The 20,538-nt window shown below is 37.8% G+C and overlaps 1 protein-coding gene across 3 annotated transcripts in view; it reads left to right on the forward strand.

Moving 5' to 3' along the window:
• DCLK1 (doublecortin like kinase 1) overlaps positions 1-20,538 on the forward strand; it is a 347,460-nt gene that overhangs the window by 315,892 nt on the left and 11,030 nt on the right. For 2 of the 3 annotated variants that reach the window (XM_060234695.1, XM_060234699.1), the window contains 5 exons: positions 5,166-5,299; positions 6,053-6,130; positions 6,650-6,746; positions 8,853-8,933; positions 11,433-11,546. In XM_060234695.1, the coding sequence (XP_060090678.1) occupies positions 5,166-5,299; positions 6,053-6,130; positions 6,650-6,746; positions 8,853-8,933; positions 11,433-11,546 (504 nt within the window). Of the gene's footprint in view, positions 1-5,165; positions 5,300-6,052; positions 6,131-6,649; positions 6,747-8,852; positions 8,934-11,432; positions 11,547-18,362; positions 18,437-20,538 lie in introns of all 3 variants that reach the window. The other variant, XM_060234697.1, reaches the window with a different exon arrangement.

The following is a 20,538-nucleotide window of genomic DNA, read 5'->3' on the forward strand; positions in this document are numbered from 1 at the left end:
GAGCAGCTCAGAAAATATGGACAGTCTTTAGAGTAATAGGATACATATGGTAGCGCACAATTATGTGTAGCTGGATTCAATTAGTGTTGTACAATTACACAGTTTTATTGCTTAGTTAAAACAGTGAAAGCACTACATAGTGGGTAATTTGCACTAATCCACATCTCTTTAATTGCCCTTCAGGGCTTAAAGGCAAATAGAACTTGTAAGAGCTTACTTTCTGAGTAAGATGAGCTTTAAATGATCATCCACATTGTTTGCTCTTTGCCAGGGCAGACAATTAAAATATTACTGCCTCACAGTGAAGACTTATTTATGTCTTTAAGTTCCTTGATAGAGGAAGACACATGAGACACTGTCCCTGATTTTTTTTTAAAACAAATCAAGGAGAGAGAGCTGCATATAGTCCAGCTCTTTGAAAGATGGCTTGGCTTTTAAAAGGATTTACCAGTGATATATTTTCTATGGCTAAAACCCTGGCAAAAGCTTAAATTGGTTGTTTTAATGGGCATTCCTAGTCTTATTCCTATTTGCAAACTCTCAGTGTAATAACATTCCCTGTAATGTAATGGAAGCATATTTTCATAGATTTTGGATCATTTATTAAAAAGCATTGTGGTGTTAAGCAGTTTCAGCCACTGAGGTCTACGTTTTTCTTTTATATGACCAGTCAGAACATATTTACAATGTCTAATGTGAAACCCCAAATGGCAAATGTTGAAATGTAATTTACTGCTGCCACTTCAGTGAACACTTTTTAAAAAAAGTTCCGTAAACCAGATGTACTTAACAAACCTATGTTTTTAATAATGCTGTAATTATACTTTTAAATATTCTCCTCCCTGCCCATCTACTTTTTGGCTCTGTCAAAGCCAATGTGTCGAATCTAGGAATGCTAGTTGTTTCTGAAGACAAGTTCCAGTTGCATGAGCTCATTGAAAACTAGCTGAAGGGAAAAAGAGGTCCCTGAATACAAAACATCTTCTTGGAATATATAAGTGATGGTGCAATGTGTTTCTGTTTCCTTACAATTAAAGTGTAGTGGTTCAGAAGAAGAGATCTTTTTTGTTTTATTTTCAGTGGTTACACTGTACAAAGCACACACATTCTCTCTCTTTCCTCAGTATTTCTTTTGGTGGCTGCTTAGGTCACAATTTAATGAGTGAAGCCATATTCTAGAGATCTGGGAGAATGTATTGTTTATAAAGAATGTCCCCATACATTATTTCCTGTGCTGTCAGTAGTCATAGAAATGAAGAATAATTGATTTGGAAAATACATTATGGAATCATGCAACACCCTGGCAGGAGCAGGATTCCCTACCTCACGGATCTTTTGTTGGAGAAATAAAAACCTGTCTTTTCTCATTCTCTGTGATGGGCAGTCTTGGATAGATGGCTAAGCTAGATCTGTCCTTAGAAGATACATCTGATTCAAGATAAAGTCTGCCTACATTAATCTCAACAGTATGGTTGTTCAACCTATTCTGAAAAGAAAACCACTTATAAACACTCTAGGAACCAAACTGCATTTTCAGGGGGTGGGAAAGGGGGTAGAAATTATATCTGTTTTTAAAATGGAAGGATAAAAAGAAACCCTCCTCAGATTTATGGCATAAAAAACTCTGGAGGGTCTACACAATGAGTAGAATCACTGACAATTTAAACTACTTATTAAATAAATCTCAGAATACAAATTTTTAATCCATATGTTTTCCAAGATTAGAATATCTAATCTCCCAGGGTGAGATTCCTGACATCATTAATAAGTGGTATCTTTATTGATAATTGGATTATGCTATTAAGCAAATGGATTTATGTTAGATTTTTTATACTCTTTGTATACAATTTTAATAATTATATGGTCACATTTATAAACTGTATTGTTTTATTTTAAACTTTATATGATATTCCTTGGGGAAGCTTGGACGCTATTTAAAACTATAATCCTAGAAGCTCAGATAAAATACATACCACAAGTTAGGAAAGGCACAAACAGGCATAAGAAAAGGCCTGCGTGGTTAACAAACAAAGTAATGGAAGCTGTAAAAGGTAAGAAGGACTCCTTTAAGCGGTGGAAAGCCAGTCCAAGTGAGATTAGTAAAAGGGAACACAGGCTGTGGCAAATCAAATGCAAGACTGTGATCAGGCAGGCAAAAAGGGACTATGAGGAGCATATTGCAAAAAACATAAAGACCAACAATAAAACTTTCTTCAAATATATTAGAAGTAGGAAACCAGCCAGGGAGGCAGTGGGGCCCTTGGATGACCATGGGGTAAAAGGATTACTGAAGGAGGATAGGGAAATGGCTGAGAAGCTAAATGAATTTTTTGCCTCCGTCTTCACTGTAGAAGACGAGAACTTTTTGCCCGCCCCAGAACCACTAATTTTGGAAGGGGTGTTGAAAGACCTGAGTCAGATTGAGGTGACAAATGAGGAGGTCCTACAACTGATAGACAAATTAAAAACTAATAATGGTCCGGATGGCATACATCCGAGAGTTCTGAAGGAACTCAAAGTTGAACTTGTGGATCTTCTAACAAAAATCTGTAATCTTTCATTGAAATCTGCCTCCGTTCCTGAGGACTGGAAGGTAGCAAATGTCACCCCCATCTTTAAAAAAGGTTCCAGAGGAGATCCGGGAAATTACAGGCCAGTCAGTCTGACTTCAATACCGGGAAAGTTGGTAGAAACCATTATCAAGGACAGAATGAGCAGGCACATTGATGAACACGGGTTATTGAGGAAGACTCAGCATGGGTTCTGCAAGGGAAGATCTTGCCTCACTAACCTGTTGCATTTCTTTGAGGGGGTGAACAAACATGTGGACAAAGGAGACCCGATAGATGTTGTTTACCTTGACTTCCAGAAAGCTTTTGATAAAGTTCCTCATCAAAGGCTCCTTAGAAAGCTTGAGAATCATGGGGTGAAAGGACAGGTCCTCTTGTGGATCAAAAACTGGCTGAGTAATAGGAAGCAGAGAGTGAGTATAAATGGGCAGTCTTCGCAGTGGAGGACGGTAAGCAGTGGGGTGCCACAGGGCTCGGTACTGGGTCCCATGCTCTTTAACTTGTTCATAAATGATTTAGAGTTGGGAGTGAGCAGTGAAGTGGCCAAGTTTGCGGATGACACTAAATTGTTCAGGGTGGTGAGAACCAGAGAGGATTGTGAGGAACTCCAAAGGGATCTGTTGAGGCTGGGTGAGTGGGTGTCAACGTGGCAGATGCGGTTCAATGTGGCCAAGTGCAAAGTAATGCACATTGGGGCTAAGAATCCCAGCTACAAATACAAGTTGATGGGGTGTGAACTGGCAGAGACTGATCAAGAGAGAGATCTTGGGGTCATGATAGATAACTCACTGAAAGTGTCAAGACAGTGTGCGTTTGCAATAAAAAAGGCCAATGCCATGCTGGGAATTATTAGGAAGGGAATTGAAAACAAATCAGCCAGTATCATAATGCCCCTGTATAAATCGATGGTGCGGTCTCATTTGGAGTACTGTGTGCAGTTCTGGTCGCCGCACCTCAAAAAGGATATTATAGCTTTAGAGAAGGTGCAGAGAAGGGCAACTAGAATGATTAAAGGGCTGGAGCACTTTCCCTATGAAGAAAGGTTGAAACGCTTGGGACTCTTTAGCTTGGAGAAACGTCGACTGCGGGGTGACATGATAGAGGTTTACAAGATAATGCATGGGATGGAGAAAGTAGAGAAAGAAGTACTTTTCTCCCTTTCTCACAATACAAGAACTCGTGGGCATTCGATGAAATTGCTGAGCAGACAGGTTAAAACGGATAAAAGGAAGTACTTCTTCACCCAAAGGGTGATTAACATGTGGAATTCACTGCCACAGGAGGTGGTGGCGGCCACAAGCATAGCCACCTTCAAGAGGGGTTTAGATAAAAATATGGAGCACAGGTCCATCAGTGGCTATTAGCCACAGTGTATGTGTGTATATAACATTTTTTGCCACTGTGTGACACAGAGTGTTGGACTTGATGGGCCGTTGGCCTGATCCAACATGGCTTCTCTTATGTTCTTATGTTCTTAACAACATTTAGTTTTTTTAAAAAAGAAATGTGATCTGTTCTTACACTGTACCATTTCAGAAAGCAGGTCATCAATTACCCTGTTCCTCCCAGCAGAATATCCCTGTCCATAAGAAGCAGTGTTCTAGCATAGTTTCCCACACCCTTTTGGCTGCTCTCCCACATCAGGCTGAAGTGACATGGTATCGAGTACACTGTCTCGGAGTTTTGTCATCATATTTTTTGGCCCTGCTCTAAGCAGGTCTTGCAAGATTCTGCTACCCTTAAAATACTAGGTCTCATGTTCACACTAAATATTTTAGCTATTGTTTAGTCGATGGTTAGTTCTCCTGTCAACAGAAGCAGCTCCCCCATATATCTTTTTGAAGGCAACTTCTCATAAGACATACCCAACTCCTTCCATCTTTTCTCATGTTAAGATCACTAACCATTTTCTTTTCCCACCACAGCCTCTGCTATAATATAGCCTCTGCTATAATATAATAAAGATCTCTCCTGGATCTCTAGGACTGCTTCCTTAAAAATACAGCTTGCACTGAGGGGCCCTGTTCACAGTTGAGGCCTTTACCTGTATTAAAGGCAGCATCTTATTATTGACATGGTAGTTTTACACTAGTAGGTGTCTGTATCCAATGTTTTGGCTGGTAAATTATGACACATAATTTCTAATCTCTCACCTAGTAGCAGGAATCTGGAAAATTAGCACATTAATCAATTAAATTAATAAATTAAAACAATGAATAAATATAAAATAAATGGACTACCAAATGAGCAAAGGGATAATCTTCCTCATTTCCATCCTCCTTTCTTCTGTATTTTATACCCCATATTTCTCCCCAACGGGGGCCCAAAATGGCTTACATTGTTCTCCTCTCCTCCTCTACCCCCACAGGTAGGTTAGGCTGAGAGTGTGTGACTGCCCAAGGTCACCCAGCAAGCTTCCATGGCAGAGTGGGTATTTGAACCTGGGCCTCCCAGATCCTAGCCCAGTACTAACCAGTATACCATACTGGGTTTGATATGAGAGTTTCAGTCCCATGCTCACAGTATTATCAATTGGAAAAAGGAGCTTTCTGGCAAAAGCAAGGTACTAAATTGGAAGGTTAACCCTTTTTTTAGGTTTATGAACACCAAGATGGAAGCAAGTCCCTGAAGCTAGGAGATTTTGGACTGGCTACTATAGTTGATGGACCTCTTTACACTGTCTGTGGGACACCTACCTACGTAGCTCCAGAAATCATTGCAGAAACTGGGTAAGACAATTTTAACATGAGGCCATTTAAATGTGAAAGTTGAAATGGATTATTGCATTAGCACTTAGCTAATTAAATCTCAGTAGGTCACTTAGAAAATAGGACCAGCACAAGAATTAAATATGTATAATGTCTCGAAGGTTGCATTAATTAAAACTCCCGTTCTCTATTGAGTATTTTCTTTCTTCCTTCATTTGAATCTGCTGTGCTGAGTGCATGTATAAAAGAGAAGCATAGATACCAAAGTCTTCTTGAGAGTAGTCAAAAGTTGTGCATTGTACAGGAGATGGGGGGGTGTTTTCAAAAATTTCACTTATTTGTGTTCTGGTATGATGCAGTTTTGTGGAACTAAAATAAAATAGGTTGAGATTTAAGTAACTACCTAGAATGTTATCATACATACTTGTAAATTTTCATTTGCTCATTAAAAGCTTAGTGAACAGTTTTATAAGTTAACTAGATTAACTACATGACAGTTAAGAAACCTTGAACGCATTAACTGTATTATATCTGAAATTGTTCCCAACTCTGTTATGTAGCCTCCTACATCACAATGTTAAATCATGTTGCACTTGGACTTCTGAACCTTAAATTTAGCTTCTGCTTTTCTAATTTCTTCAAGTATTCCCTAATGCCACAAAAAGATAATTATTTATCTTAAGGATTTGAAATTTAATTTATTTATGCTTTTGTTATCAGAAGCAGAAATTGCACTCTCTGCATAACCAATCCATATTCTCTTGTTGCCTTTAGGTATGGCCTGAAGGTGGACATCTGGGCAGCTGGCGTGATCACTTATATCCTGCTGTGTGGGTTTCCTCCATTCCGTGGGTATGGGATTTGCTCATCTATTCATCTCTTAAAAATGCTTCTTGGCTTTGTCAGTGGCCCATGTCTTGTGTACAATGCTGGCTGTTCTTCTCTAGCTATGTGATGCAATTTAATCCACCCAAACTTCATTGCATAAGATCAGTATACTGCAGGCTTATTTTTATAGATAATAATTTTGTTGCCAAAAAGATTGCCTTCTCAGGACTTAAATTTCATGTTAAATCATTTCAGAATTGTGTAAAATATAAAACAAACATGAGGGGAGGTTGAAAGTAGGGTGCAAATTTCAGAGCAAGACTGGTGAACTGATGAAGAAGGTTGTTTGATGAAGCCCTCTTTTTTAATTTTAATGAATGCCAACAGTCTCTAGAATCCAGGTCCCTTTTGTAGACTCACAGTGTGAAATGAGAAAGACATACAAATTGAATAACAGCAAAACTTACTATTTCACTTTTTTGTTATAGTGCTAACATTGCAATCAGTGATAGCAGATGATGGTTTTCTTCCTTCATTCTGCAGGAGCGGAGAAGACCAGGAGGTTCTTTTTGATCAGATATTGATGGGACAAGTAGACTTCCCATCTCCGTATTGGGATAATGTTTCTGACTCAGCAAAGGTAGATTTACAAAATTTGAATAGTTTTTTTTCTTGCTTACTGTCTTATCCAAAATCTCCCTATGTCTCTGAGTGTGCAAACATAGAATATGTCCATATATTATATCACAAACTTATTATAAAGAAGTTTTACCTAGTGTTGAAATCGGGCTACCAGGTTCCTCCTAGCAACTGGTGAAGATTCAGGGGGATATCAGAAATGGAAGGGAAGCCCAGGCTACCTTGTCAGTGACATGGTGATGTCACTTCCAGTATGTACTGGGAGTGATGTCATCACATCGACAACGTTGCAGTGTTTCTCTGGTATTTGGCAAAAACTCTGTGGTAAAAATGGATTCTACCATAGCGGTTACACAAATAACAGACCATCACCATGACTTTGCTGAATTGATGATGTCATTTCCTATACATGCCAGAAGTGAAATCACCAGTGACAGCAGCCTACCAACCTAAACCTCCCTTCAGTGGGCAGAGTGGGGGGGCTGGCAACCCTGTGCTGAAAGTATGTGAACTCATATAAGCATGAAGTCATATAAGTATCTAATATGTAATAGCTTTTCAGTGCAGAGGGTTTTTGAAAACTTTAGCCAGAGTACATTTTATTTATTTTTATTTTTTGAAAAACTGATAAGATCATGCTTAGAAATTAGAAATGAAATTAGAATGCTTAGAAATTAGAAATGAAAATCGTTATTGTTTATTTGTAGACAGTTCTTTCCTTAGTCATCTATGGAATATGTCTTCATAGTGTAAAAGAATCACATTGACATGATTCTCATGGCTTTGAATTTGAATAAGAGTTTTTAACATGTTTATTCTCATGGATGGCATTTGGCGGAATAGTTTAGCTGTGATTTCTTGTTTGAAATTTGAAAGTAAAGTAACAGTTTGTGTTTTCATACTTGCATATGACAACTGTGCCCACGTAGAGTTATAGTATGAATCTATAAATGTGACTGTTAAGAGCAGAAAGTTGGGATCCTTGTCTCCTTCCAGTGCTGTGAAGAATGCTACAATCAGGAAAAGTATTTTAACATTTATGTAAAGGATAGCATTTCAAATTTTTCTGTTGTGATTTCTACAATATCAGTTCTTGAAACTATCAATGTCCAAGGGTATAGATGTATACATTTAGTTGGAAGCTAAAATGTGTCATGGTGAAACTGGCTGATTTTTACATTTCAAATGACATTTTAGTGGAATTTGGAATCCTTAGTATGTGAGCTAATTGAATTAATGAGGAAGTCCTTTGACTAATTTGGAAAATAATCCTTAATTAGTGATAGGCACCATGTGTATGTATGGGGATGGATCCTTTGCATGCTTTGACTGCTACAAGAGGACTTGCAGGCGGAAAAAGTTGGAGGGATGAGTTCCACTTCCTCCTCATTGCAGCCATCTGTATTGCTTCATTTCTTAGCCACATGCATTGCCTAGTGCCTAGCACACAGGCAGCTGCTAGGTGAAGAAGAAAACAAGAAAGATCTACTTCTACCACCACTTTCTATTGGTGCTGCATGAGATAAAACCTATTTAGGCATGTTCTATTATCTCTGTATTTCAAATAATCCAATAAAGTTTAAATTTCTCAAATGATCTTTCAACACCACTGGCAAATGTTACCTAACCTTCTATTTTCTAAGTATCTTATGAAACACAGGCTCCCAATATAGAAAAGAGTACAGAAAAAGATGCATAGGTTTGTTTGCTCTGTGATCATGCTATTATTATAAACTTTCCATGTATTTATTTCATTGTTAAGAAGAAAATAAATAAATATAACTGAGTCTTAAAATTTTAAAATATTTTATCTATTATTCATGCAAGAACTATGAGAAGACCAGAGTGATGTTTTATAAGTTGGAGGATAATGTTTCCTTTTTCATTAGCAACATTATCTAAGAATTTCTTCACTTTGTGATGTCTCAGCACTACACTATAGCTTCTTCACATTATTGTAGGTAGTTGGCGCATGTTTTCCGCTGAAGACTTGGACATTCTTTCTCTTGGTTTATTTTTCACAAATAAACCTTTACTGCACTAATATTAACCAATCATATCTGGATAGAATGAACTTTAAATTGGGTCTAAACTTCTCATTTCACAGGAACTTATCACTATGATGCTTCAGGTAGATATAGATCAGCGATTCTCAGCCTTGCAAGTCCTTGAACACCCGTGGGTTAATGTAAGTAAATTAAGGAGTGAAGGTTTTATTTTAGTATTACTGTTTTTAAATCCTTTATTTGTCAAATCTTTGAAATGTCTCTTTGGAATGAACACATTTAAATATTGGCCACAGATTGGTCAACAATACACTTCTTTGTTTACGTTCTGAAAAATACCTGAAGTAATGCATCAAGAAATTGCTATGTTCATGATTCTGGAATGCAATACTAGCTTCCTGAAGTTTTGTCAGTTCTTAGTTTCAGGCATGATATGAAGACGTTGCCTGTGTTCAGTACACAGTTTTCTCAAGTTAAACTCTGACTGTAGCCTTATAAATGTTTGTTTTAAATCTTATCTCTTTCATGTATGCCATCAAAAAAAAAAAAGAATTTGGTGTACCATTCTAAGACTGAACAAGGTTCTGCCTGCAACTGTTGAATCAGTTCCTCCAAACCTGAAATAATAAGAATGAATGCAATAATGAGTACAATATCTGCAGGACCATCTCTCCCAATATGTCCCTAGAACGTTATATTCCTCAGAACAACATCTCCTGGTGGCCGTCAGCCCAAAAGACATTCATTTAGCCTCAACCAGGGCCACTGCTTTTTTGGCTCTAGCCCAGCCTGGTGGAACACACTCCCAAGTGAGTTCAGGACCCTGCAGGACTCATTATAGTTTCACAGGCCCTTCAAAATAGAGTTGTTCTGCCAGGGCTTTGGTTGAAGTGGTGAGTGTACAGACTGCATCGGCCTCCCCTGCTCCACACTGTTCCACCCTGCCCACACCTTGCCCCTGCTCCACACATCCACCTTGCCTATGTTAACTGACAGGGATAGCGTCAAAAAACAACAATGCTACTGTCAGATTTAGTAATGTTTTTAATTAAGTATTGACTGGTTTTTAAATAATGTTAATCTAATGTTTTTATCTACTGTATTGTTTGCTTATGGATGTTGTTAGCCGCCCTGAGCCTGCTTTGGTGGGGGAGGGCGGGATATAAATAAAATTTTATTATATTATTATTATTATTATTATTATTATTAGGACTTGCACTAATTCAACTATGCTATTGATGGTGGTTATACTTGCCCAACATTCTGGTCCATCTTGGGCACACATGCAGGATTCATGTAGGAGTTCCTGTCAAACTGCAACTGCCATCTTGCAAATTATGTTATATGGAGTGGTTGTTGGTTTTAACTAAGTATTCTGTGATGTTTTTAGCTGTTTTATTCTGTTGTAATCCACTCTGAGCCCGCTTGTAGGGAGAGCAGGATAGAAATACGATAAAATGAATAAGCCATACTGTACAGACAAAGGATAGCAAAGCCAGAATCCAACTGCAACAGTTATAGACAGGGAAGCAGAAGAGCTGATCTACCCAGCTTTAGATTTATTGATGTACATAGCATTAGATTAGATCCCATGTAGCTAAGTTTAAGGTTTTATCTTCACAATAATCTGATTCCAAATTCAATCTTATTGCCATGCTGAGATCATATATGGCAAAGTATTTGTCAGCACTGACTACAACAACCCCATTTGTATCTAATTTGTTGCACATCAAATTCACATTGTCTGTCAAATCATGAAAGTACTTGAATCCTTCAAGATCATTTTCCAGTTTCAGTGCAAAAATATTGCCTGCATGCAAATAAGCATTAGGTGGGAATTAATTAATCCTTTGGAAGAATCTTCAAGGCACAGCTACAGACAGGGCTTTTTTGTAGAAAAGCCCAGCAGGAACTAATTTGCATTTTAGGCCACACACCCCTGACACCAAGCTAGCCAGAACTGCATTCCTATGCGTTCCTGCTCAAAAAAAGCCCTGGCTACAGATAGGGTAACAGCCTTATCTTAAGGCCACTTTAGCGTTATGCAAAAGGAACCATTAAATAGGTTATGTGATGCTTTCTCCCCCCCCCCCCCCAGTGTATGCAGGTTTAGGCTTTATCTATATCAACTTCAGGCATTCTGAGTAAGTTAAAAGGCTAGCAAACTGAATATGCTATACAAAAGCAGAATGGCCATCTAGCTGTCCTGTTGTTTCAGGTTGGGCTCCATTCACAAACCCCTAGCAAATCAGTTGGTGAAATGTTGTGAACAACCTGTAAGATAAATTCACAAAGCTAATTTTTTTTTCCATTGGTGGTGGTGGAAAGTGTTGTCAAGTCACAGATGACTTATGGTGACCCCATAGGGTTTCAAGGCTAGAGATGGTTTGCCATTGACTGCCTTTGCATCACAACCCTGGTATTCCTTGGTGGTCTCCCTTCCAAATACTGACCCTGCTTAGCTTCACAAAAACTGGCAAAATCAGGCTAGCCTGGGCTATCCAAGTCAGGGCAATATTTCTACACTACCATTAAAAATATCCCGGTTATTAAAGATTCCTTCCCCCCCTTTTTGAAGATCCCACTGGTTAAACCATTGTATATATGGGAGGGTAGCTCCAGAACTGCTTTTCAAGCATTTGCAGAGATAGTGTCTGATAACTACTTGTCTTGCTTTGCAGGATGATGGCCTTCCAGAGAACGAACATCAGCTGTCAGTAGCTGGAAAGATAAAAAAGCATTTCAACACAGGCCCTAAGCCCAACAGCACTGCTGCTGGTGTCTCCGTTATAGCAGTAAGCATCTGCAATACACTGCTTATCTATTTTGCCATTGTACATAAAATAATAATCCGTGTGAAAGAGATGCCTCCAACTATTGAACAGTTTCATCTTTAATGCTGTAAATCTATTATTCCATCAATGTATTTTCTAATTGATTTACCATCAGCCAACTTTGTTAGACTTTATGCATATTCCTCCTTTTTCTTTTTTTCTCCTTTTGCTGTCAAGTCACAGCCTACTTCTGGTGACCCCATCGGGTATTCAAGGCAAGAGACACTCAGAGGTGGTTTGCCATTGGCTGCTTTTGCGTAGCAACCCCAGACTTCCTTGCTGGTCTCCAATCCAAGTACTAACTGGGGCTGACCCTGCTTAGTTTCCGAGATCTGACAAGATTGGACTAGCCTTGGCTGTCCAGGTCAAGGTGCACATTCCTGTATTTCACTGAAAATGCAATCCCTCAATAGGCTAAGTCCAACAAAAAATTACACATTCTATTGTCATTTAGGTTTATGAACATTTCCTTCCTATGACATCCATGTCCTAAATTTAGTCATTATAATCTGCTCTATAGAGAGTACAAGTAGACCCTGATTAGAAGCACAGTTACTTTATAATTAATAAACAGAAGGGTCACAAAATATGGCATGGCATCTGCTGCTTATACTTGCTAATACTAGAATGCTGCATAGACAAGCTAAGTGTTTGCCACAGCAAGGTCCTTCCCAAAAGCTTGCCTGCTTTGGCATGTAGAAAACCATTCAGTGTCCATGCAGCAACTCAAGGCCAAACAGCTACCACCATATTATAGATGGGATATGGCTTAGACCTAATCTGCCACTCAATCTGACATAGTCAGTAACAGTCCTTTGGAAATTATAGTCAGTAACAGTGCAGTATTAAAAAGTCTGAATATGGATTCCCCTTGCTTAAGTACACCAAAGCAAGCCTTTGCCATTTTAAGGCACAGGTGCACCATGTGGGTTTCATTCAGTCTGCATGTCACTCTTTTGTAGCAAATCTGGCAAACCACTGCCCTTCAATCAGCCAGGTATTAAATCAGTTTAAGATTTAAAAAAGAGCTCTAAACAAATTTTCTAGCCTGCCGCAGCTACATAACAGCTGTGTGTTTGAACATTCCAAAGGGGGGGGGGGCAGAACCAAGTTCAATTTCAGTTGTGCATAAACAAGCCAGTCTTCTTAACACCTCCCCCCCAACATTGTATGTGACCAGTGCATAAAAACAAACAATAACAAAATATTAGTATTTATTGGTTTCCCTCTGCCATCCCCCAAGAATTATAAAACCATTTGGCAGCCACTTTTTAACAGTGTGTGCATCTCCTCCCTTATGTCTGCCTGTGTTTAAGCTTTCATCCACAAATGCCCATATTAATCATGTTCCAAAGAGAACCATTAGAATGAATGCGTTGAACATAACCATTTCCATATCCAAATAATCTGTGTTTGCTCCACAGCTTTAGTAATGTGCAGGTGGTATAACTGCAAATGTGGCCTTTTTTTTTTTTTGTACTTTCCCCAGTTTTGATTCAACCCTTTCAGCAATGGATTTAAGTCAGCATGAAGTCAATTCAGTTCTACCAGCATAGGCTGTTTGGGCCACGAGGAGGGATGCTTGCTCCAGAGTTACTTAGCATTGCAAGTGTTTCCCATTTCAAGCTGTGCGTCCCCCCTCCCATCTCTCTCTCTCTCTCTCTCATATATTTTATTTCATTAGCTTTTAAAATCAAAATACATGCTTTCCTTAGGCTTTGTCTTTTTATGTCATCAGCAAACATACAGTCAGCATTGGTTTTTGCTTTAATTTTTAAACAACAGACGCTACAGTAGCTCTCTCACAACTTAAAAGCATCCCATTATATGCATTCTTCATATGAAATGCCAGGTTATTTTTCTCAACTGCCCAGCTGAAAATCTTTTCAATTGGACTGCCAGCACGCTTGTCCATGAGAAGTACTGCTCAGGTTCGCTATATGAGGGGATTTCATAGCTTTCAAAAGTTGTTCAAAATGCTTTTGCACCCATTCTTTGCCTCCTTTATTATGTTTATTTTCATTTTAATTTGCATCAGTTGCACTGGAAATCTATTTGTTCAACACTTGAAGTATTTTAAATGAAAAAAGACTCTGCAGTGAATTTTCTCACCATAATAACCCTCCAAAATGTGATAGTCATAACACAATATGCAGAGCTCCACATCTCGACTGGCATCAAATTATATCTATTGACCATTGGCATTTTGGCTGTTTGATACTGGAATTTTGCATGTGTCTTGGTAGTACCCTTCCTAAATATTTGATTACAAATGTGAAGATAAATCCTGCTGCTTTTATTAACTTTTCTAAAATACTGAAAGCACCTTTCTGTGATGAGTTTATCAATGTCCTAACAGGCAAATTAATATTAATAAATAAAGCCACTCAACTATTCTGTATTGCACAATACACAACCTAATGCAAACAGCCAACCAAATCAAAAGATGATCTTTGCATTTCAGTATAGGTTTAGCAAGGCCAATTGCTAAAATTAAAATGCAATGCTGAACAGAATTGATTTAGTGCTTTAAAGTAGTGTAGTAAATTTGTAATGTAATATTCTACAGGTGGCCCAATTTAGTGTTAAGATGTTCCTAGGGCATAATTGGACCCTCTTTTGTATTAAAACAATTTGTTTACATACGTTGGATACAGAATACTGATGATAAGTTGTCTAGATGTAAGAATTAGAACAGTGTCTGTATGTGTGTGTGTTTTTTAAAGTATGCTTTAAGTCCAGTAGCATCTTCCAGACCAGTAGTAGCTTATTTCTAGGGAAATTTTGTGCTGCTATAGATGGGAAGATGGGAAAATCACGCTGTGTGGGAAGAAGCACTTGCACTCATAGAACTGATCATCTGAATCCAACTTCATGTATTCAGATTAACTTAGAGGCCCTCTGGGTGTAAATAACCTTTGACCACAGCCATTGCAATCTTTCTGGAGCTCTTTGGGCACTCCAAAATGCTCCTGTGAAGCTTCTCTCTAGGAAGGGGGAAAGTTCTGTTTACTTTTCCCTTTGTGTAGAGCCATCACCTCCATTGAAATTAATCATGGAAGTCTTGGGTGGAAGAGCTGTGCACTTTTAACAGTGCAAATCTAAGCAGGCTTATACTTTTCTAATTCCATTGAAGCCGATTGGCTAATAAAGATGTAATCTATTCAGTATTGTACTGTGCATTTATGCCACTCTTACATTAAGGAGAGGGGGCTATTTCATGCATAACAAAATCCTGTCCAGTGTGGATTAGCCCTTCAAAGTGAAGGATGACTGACATTTTAATGTGTTGGTCATATATTCCTTGCATTCTATACAGGAGTCTGAAACCTTTTAAAGGAATAACAGTGACAAACTTTGAGTTCCCCTGAAGCAGATCTTTAGGTATTTAGCACTTCACCTTCATTTAGTTAGCATGTTTAGTGTGTATTATTAGTGCTAATTTCAAGTTCCTTTGAAAAATGTATTCTTAAATAGCTATTTTAAAGTATTGGGAAAAGTATACAAAACAACTGCAGCACTATCCCTGCTGATATTTACTTTTGTGTGTTATACAGCTGGGATGCAGTTTTTTTTTTGTTTTTTTTTTACAGAGTAGTGCTTTAGTTCGGTGGTGGGGTAGAAATTTTCTAAATAAATAAGAATCAGCAGTATCAATTAATGCAGTTTTCTTGTCTACATTGTTTAAACTCTGAATCCTGAAGAATGTTGCTTTTAAAAATACAAGTAATTGCTTCAATTCTATAAGTAGACATTCTCAATTTGTCACTGTTTTTCTTTGAATGTTTTGAACTAGCAACTTGACTGTTGCCTGGTAGGGTCTCTGGTCACTAAAGAGGAAAGCTGGTAATTATGTCTTAACTGGACACAGATGTCTTGAAAGAGTTGTAATATAATGTTATTATGCTGGAGATTTGACCAACACTCCTTTTCTGTTTAGAAATGAATAAGTACCCCTTCTCAAAAATACACTATTCAGTAAAATTCAGCATATTAGCTAAGCATGGGTTAATTTATGTTTGTGGCATGCATGCTAAGAGAGGTTTCTAAGTGTATGTTGATGAAGGGGGAAAGAGAAAACTCTGGTAGTAATTTATATCATGCCAGTGTAGATAGAGAGGGTACTACTTTTACTGAATTTGTAGACTGACTCAGTCACTGGCCTAATTTGGGGTTAAGATTGTTTTGAGAAGTGAGGCAAAGTGGGAAAAGATGGATTAATAAAGCATATCCATGGAAATACAAAACAAAAATGTTAGGTATCATTTTACAGTGGCTACAAGGAAAGACTAAACTATCTCCAGAGCATGAACCACAAATATGTTTGCACTTCAGTTGCTTCATAGCCCATCTTAACAAAAAGTACTTAAGACTACATCCTACTGGCTTCAGTAGAACTAATTACCACAGCATGATACTCTGGGGTCTCACTCTCTAGCAGCTGCAGAGTGAGAAGGAGTTAGAAGTCAGGAACTAGATAGACCTCAGCCATCACTCTCACCCTGGCAAATTCCCAGGCTGACCTGAAACTATTATGTGATCTATCAGAGGCAAGAAAGCCAATTGGCTCTTTGGGTGTTAAGAGTCTTTCTGGAACCTAAAAACAAGTCATAATCCAGAGGAACCCTCTATGGCCATATGAGGCCACAATACAATGGTTCAGTTCTAGTCCCTAAATTATGAACAAATACCAATCTGCATTAAGCTCTAGTGTACAAATGTTCTACATGTACTCCTGTTGGGCAGAAATTTAACAGTCTCTTTGGGCACAGAGCTCTCTAGGGCACCTAAAATGTACTAGAACTTCTGGAGCAGGGCACATATGTTTAGGAGAAGGGTCTGAAACTGAACTCCAGTCAAATCATAACAACATGGCTAAAGGCTCAAATTGTTTCACAAATGCACAGCAGCTTTTGTTTCACAAATGCACAGCATCCATCTCAGCCCTACTTCAAGTGGATAATTGTGCAATGGATAGTGCTGTCAGATGCCTTCAGCTTTGGATTTTACCTCAACACCTACCAAAAGTACTTTTTTCATGTAGAAATACAAGCAGGAATGCCTGTACTGTCATTGTACGCATAACATGCCTCATACAGATAGGCACAGTTGAGAAGGATCACATTCAGAAGGAAACAGCTTGAACTTGTGAATTGCCCCTTAACGTGCAACCTTTATTGTCTTGTGAATGGCAGCACTTATTACTAACTGAGCTTGTTTTGAAGCAGCAGCTGTGTCACTCCTCAAGTACTGTTGGGTTTCATGCATTCATTACGTACATCTGTAGCTTGTTTCAAGTTACTAACGTATTCTGTTTATCAAGCAGAGGAAATATATGATTATAATCTAAATTCTCCTCTGCAATAAAATAATCAAAAATTTTAAAATTGTAATATACTATTTTTGTTAGAAACCAAAAGGTTTGCTGTTGCTGTGTTACATATGCATTATGCTAGTAAGCCAGTAGATGGCAATAGCAGATCAAGCTGCTTGGAAGTAAAAGAAAATGCAGTGGATCCTATTTTTCAACAGGAAGTGTTCAATCGTTTGGCTGCTTTATTTATATTTTAAGGACAAAATACGTATTGATGAAACAAAATAAATTGAAATTTTTTTACATCAGCTTCTGTGGATTCAGAATCAACACGTGACATGCAATAAGTAAATAACTGGTATCAGATACCTTTTTCAGCTTAAATTGTGAACCTCTGGCATTATGCACTACACCATGATTCTTACCAGAGGGGCGGAATTAAGACATGCGCATGCACACACACACACAGAGACCTTTTCCTTTTATAGCTCTGTATGTAAATGCTGTAGCATTCTCCAGTATTAAACTGCACAGCCTGTTCTGGTTCTGTTTCTTTTTCAAACTTTCTGCACTAAAATAGCATTTAATTACCTGTTAAGTGGTGCCCCGGCCACATGTCAATATACTGTGGAAAAGGTTAGAAAAATAACACCCTTTTGTTACTATTCCCAATTCACTGCAATTGCAGAGCTGTACTGAATGTGTGCTTCTTACTGAGTCACATATATGGCAACGTATTTTTCTCTAAAGCATTCTGTTTAATGGATTGAATTTGGGTACAAGTTAATAATGATTTTTCAGTGCAACTTTGTTTTACTTTTTTATGCTCAGTATGTATGGCAGAGTAATAAATGCCTAAGTAGCCATTGTTACCAAGATTAACATTATTTTAAAACTGAAAGCTTAAATGATAAAGTCCGATGGGTATATCAAAATAGGATTCTTCTGTTCATTTTTGTGCACTTTCACAATTGTGCAGAAGCAAAACTATTATAATGGAGTGGTCTTGTCTATTTTGGTCCTAGGAATGGCTACTATTGATCATTTATATATATTTAAATAGTTTGACCACTCCCTCTATTGTAAAAGCACGGGTGGGGTGGGAATTACCTTTGTGTGTAACCCTACTTTTCTGTCTTTGCAAACAAGCTGTTTTTCCAAGGTCAAACTAAATGAGTTCTGCAGCGAGTAACCTGTGTCTCAGTTTAAAGCAAATGAGATTCTTATTTAGCCAGATAAGACATTTACAGTTTAGTTTCTTCTTTATCATTTGTACATTTTCTTCTTTTCCAGTTTTCAGTGCATAGATAAATATATATATATATATTTCTTTCTTAGGAGGTTAGATAAGGACCTTGTGTGATCAATAAATATGCACTAAATAAGGAACAGTTTTAGTCTGGAGGTCTTAATTCTCTAGCACAATGTTGATCCACTGAGTTGCCCCGTTTCTCTCTGCTCAGCTGGACCACGGGTTTACCATCAAGAGATCAGGGTCTTTGGACTACTACCAACAACCAGGAATGTATTGGATAAGGTATGAGATGGTACAGCTCCAACAGTCAGTGTTTCCATGGCAACGTGCTGGCAGTCTCCATTAACCAGTTCCTTCAGTGAATAAACATTTTTTTATTTGTTATCCAGTCCATATGCTGCTTTATCAGTTCATTTTAATCTTGATTGAGATGCCACACCCCCTCATTCCCTTTCTTCACCCATTATTCACACTGACATTGCAAGCTTTTTCTTCATTGCACATGCTCAGTATCAATATACCCCTCTAGTTAAAAGGACAGTGTATACAGAAAAATCTAATGGATACACTCAAGCAGTATTTTCTTTTACATTTATGGTTTTAAAGGCATCTGCTATCCTGTGCTCTTCTGTCTGAGACACATGAGATGGAAACAGGATATTGGTACCAATGTGTGTGTGTTTGTTTATTTTTCTTTTCTCAATGAAATATTGGATTATATACTGTCATTTTAAATCCCCACCCCAAACACAATTCTGACTGTGTAGATTGAACAATGCATTGGCAAAATGTAGTGCTTAGAAGCTTTTCCCCAGCAAAATGAAATATAATGCATTGTTAACTGTGTTGGTAAGCTTGCATTTTCAAAGTACGCACATTTTTGTTACCCCTCCTCTTTATAAAAAAGAGCAATAGTGGTTTTTTTTTTTTAATGCATGACTCTATTCCTTTCTCTTCAGTATTATCCTACAATGTGGAATGTTGATAGGATTGTGATTCTGGCTTTTTGTCAAATGGAGGGGGAGAAAGGGTGCTGTGGTTAATTGTAATCTTTTCTTTAAAAGGATTTAATTTTGCTAAAGGAACAGATGTCAAGCTGCCTTTACATACACCATCACTTGGTCATGCGGTTTCTATGCAGTAACTATTTAGTATACTTTAGTATTTCTGCTAATCATTCAAGTTGTGATTTTTTTTTTAAGGAAAGGGGGGAGATGCAAGGGATCTTGACTGAAGACTGTCAAATCCAGAAAAATGAATTTCACTTAAAGAATAAGCTTTCAATGCTGGACATCAAAAACTCTTGCAAATTTCAGCTTTATTAGCATAATAGTGGCAGCAGTCATCTCAAGCATGGGCAGTAAGGTAGAAATCTCCCTTTAATCTCACTAAATTAAGGGGTGAGACTGCAAATGGACCATGCCAGAAGAAACAGCAATTCTAACAGTACTTGTCCACAAGTTCTTTCTTGCCCTTTGGAGTAGGTGCTTGAATGGTGAAAGACCATTTACTTTCAGATGGTGTTAAAAGTGTCACCCATGTGCACCAGTATTTTAAGGCCTTCTTTATTCTGTATTTTAATTGGTCATAAGCACAAGTGCAGAAAGTGGATGATTCCCAGTTTTCTGGAAGGCTCAAGGCAGAAAAATCTTTTTTGCATGGGTTGCAAAGGACACTTGCTAATACCATGTCCAAAATTACCATCCTATCAGTGTTGCCAAAATTATACATGTTATTTTTCATTCACCATTAAAATGGATTTGGACTATTTTTAGGTATGCAATATTATTAAACAGCATCATTGTACAAAGTCAAATGACTGAATGTTATCTTAAGGAAACAAAGTCATTCAAGAGTAGAGATGCAATTGTTCTTTTCAGATTCTGGGGTTTAATGATGGATTTTAATGAAGATAGAACTAGTTTATTAATGAACATGTAACTCTGACAGTATTTATGACAGCATGTCTCCTGTTACTATTCTGTAATTCTGCTTTGCCATGGATTGTACTCCTCCTGAATGCCAATATATTATAGATTTAATTTCTAAAATTAATGAGAGAATTGTAGTGGGAATTGTAGCATATACCATGTGTTGCAGCTTTCATTTTGGGGGTCCTTCTTTCCCCTCGCCCACCTACATGTTACCAAACAAATCCAGGCTCTGGGAAGAAATCCATATGGAATTTTTTGATTTGTGCCTGATAATTATACCTCAGTCTTGAGGAGAGGGATCACTGTAAACATATGAAAGTGACTTTTCTATTTTGGTTTATTTCAGAAGAAATATATTAGTGCTAATGAACTCAGATATGTTTTTGAAATAGATTTTATATAAATAGATATGAAAATCCAAAGGCTTGTTCATGCAAATATACATGCTCC

Source organism: Heteronotia binoei, chromosome 3 (genome assembly GCF_032191835.1).
Source record: "Heteronotia binoei isolate CCM8104 ecotype False Entrance Well chromosome 3, APGP_CSIRO_Hbin_v1, whole genome shotgun sequence".
Lineage (NCBI taxonomy): Eukaryota > Metazoa > Chordata > Lepidosauria > Squamata > Gekkonidae > Heteronotia > Heteronotia binoei.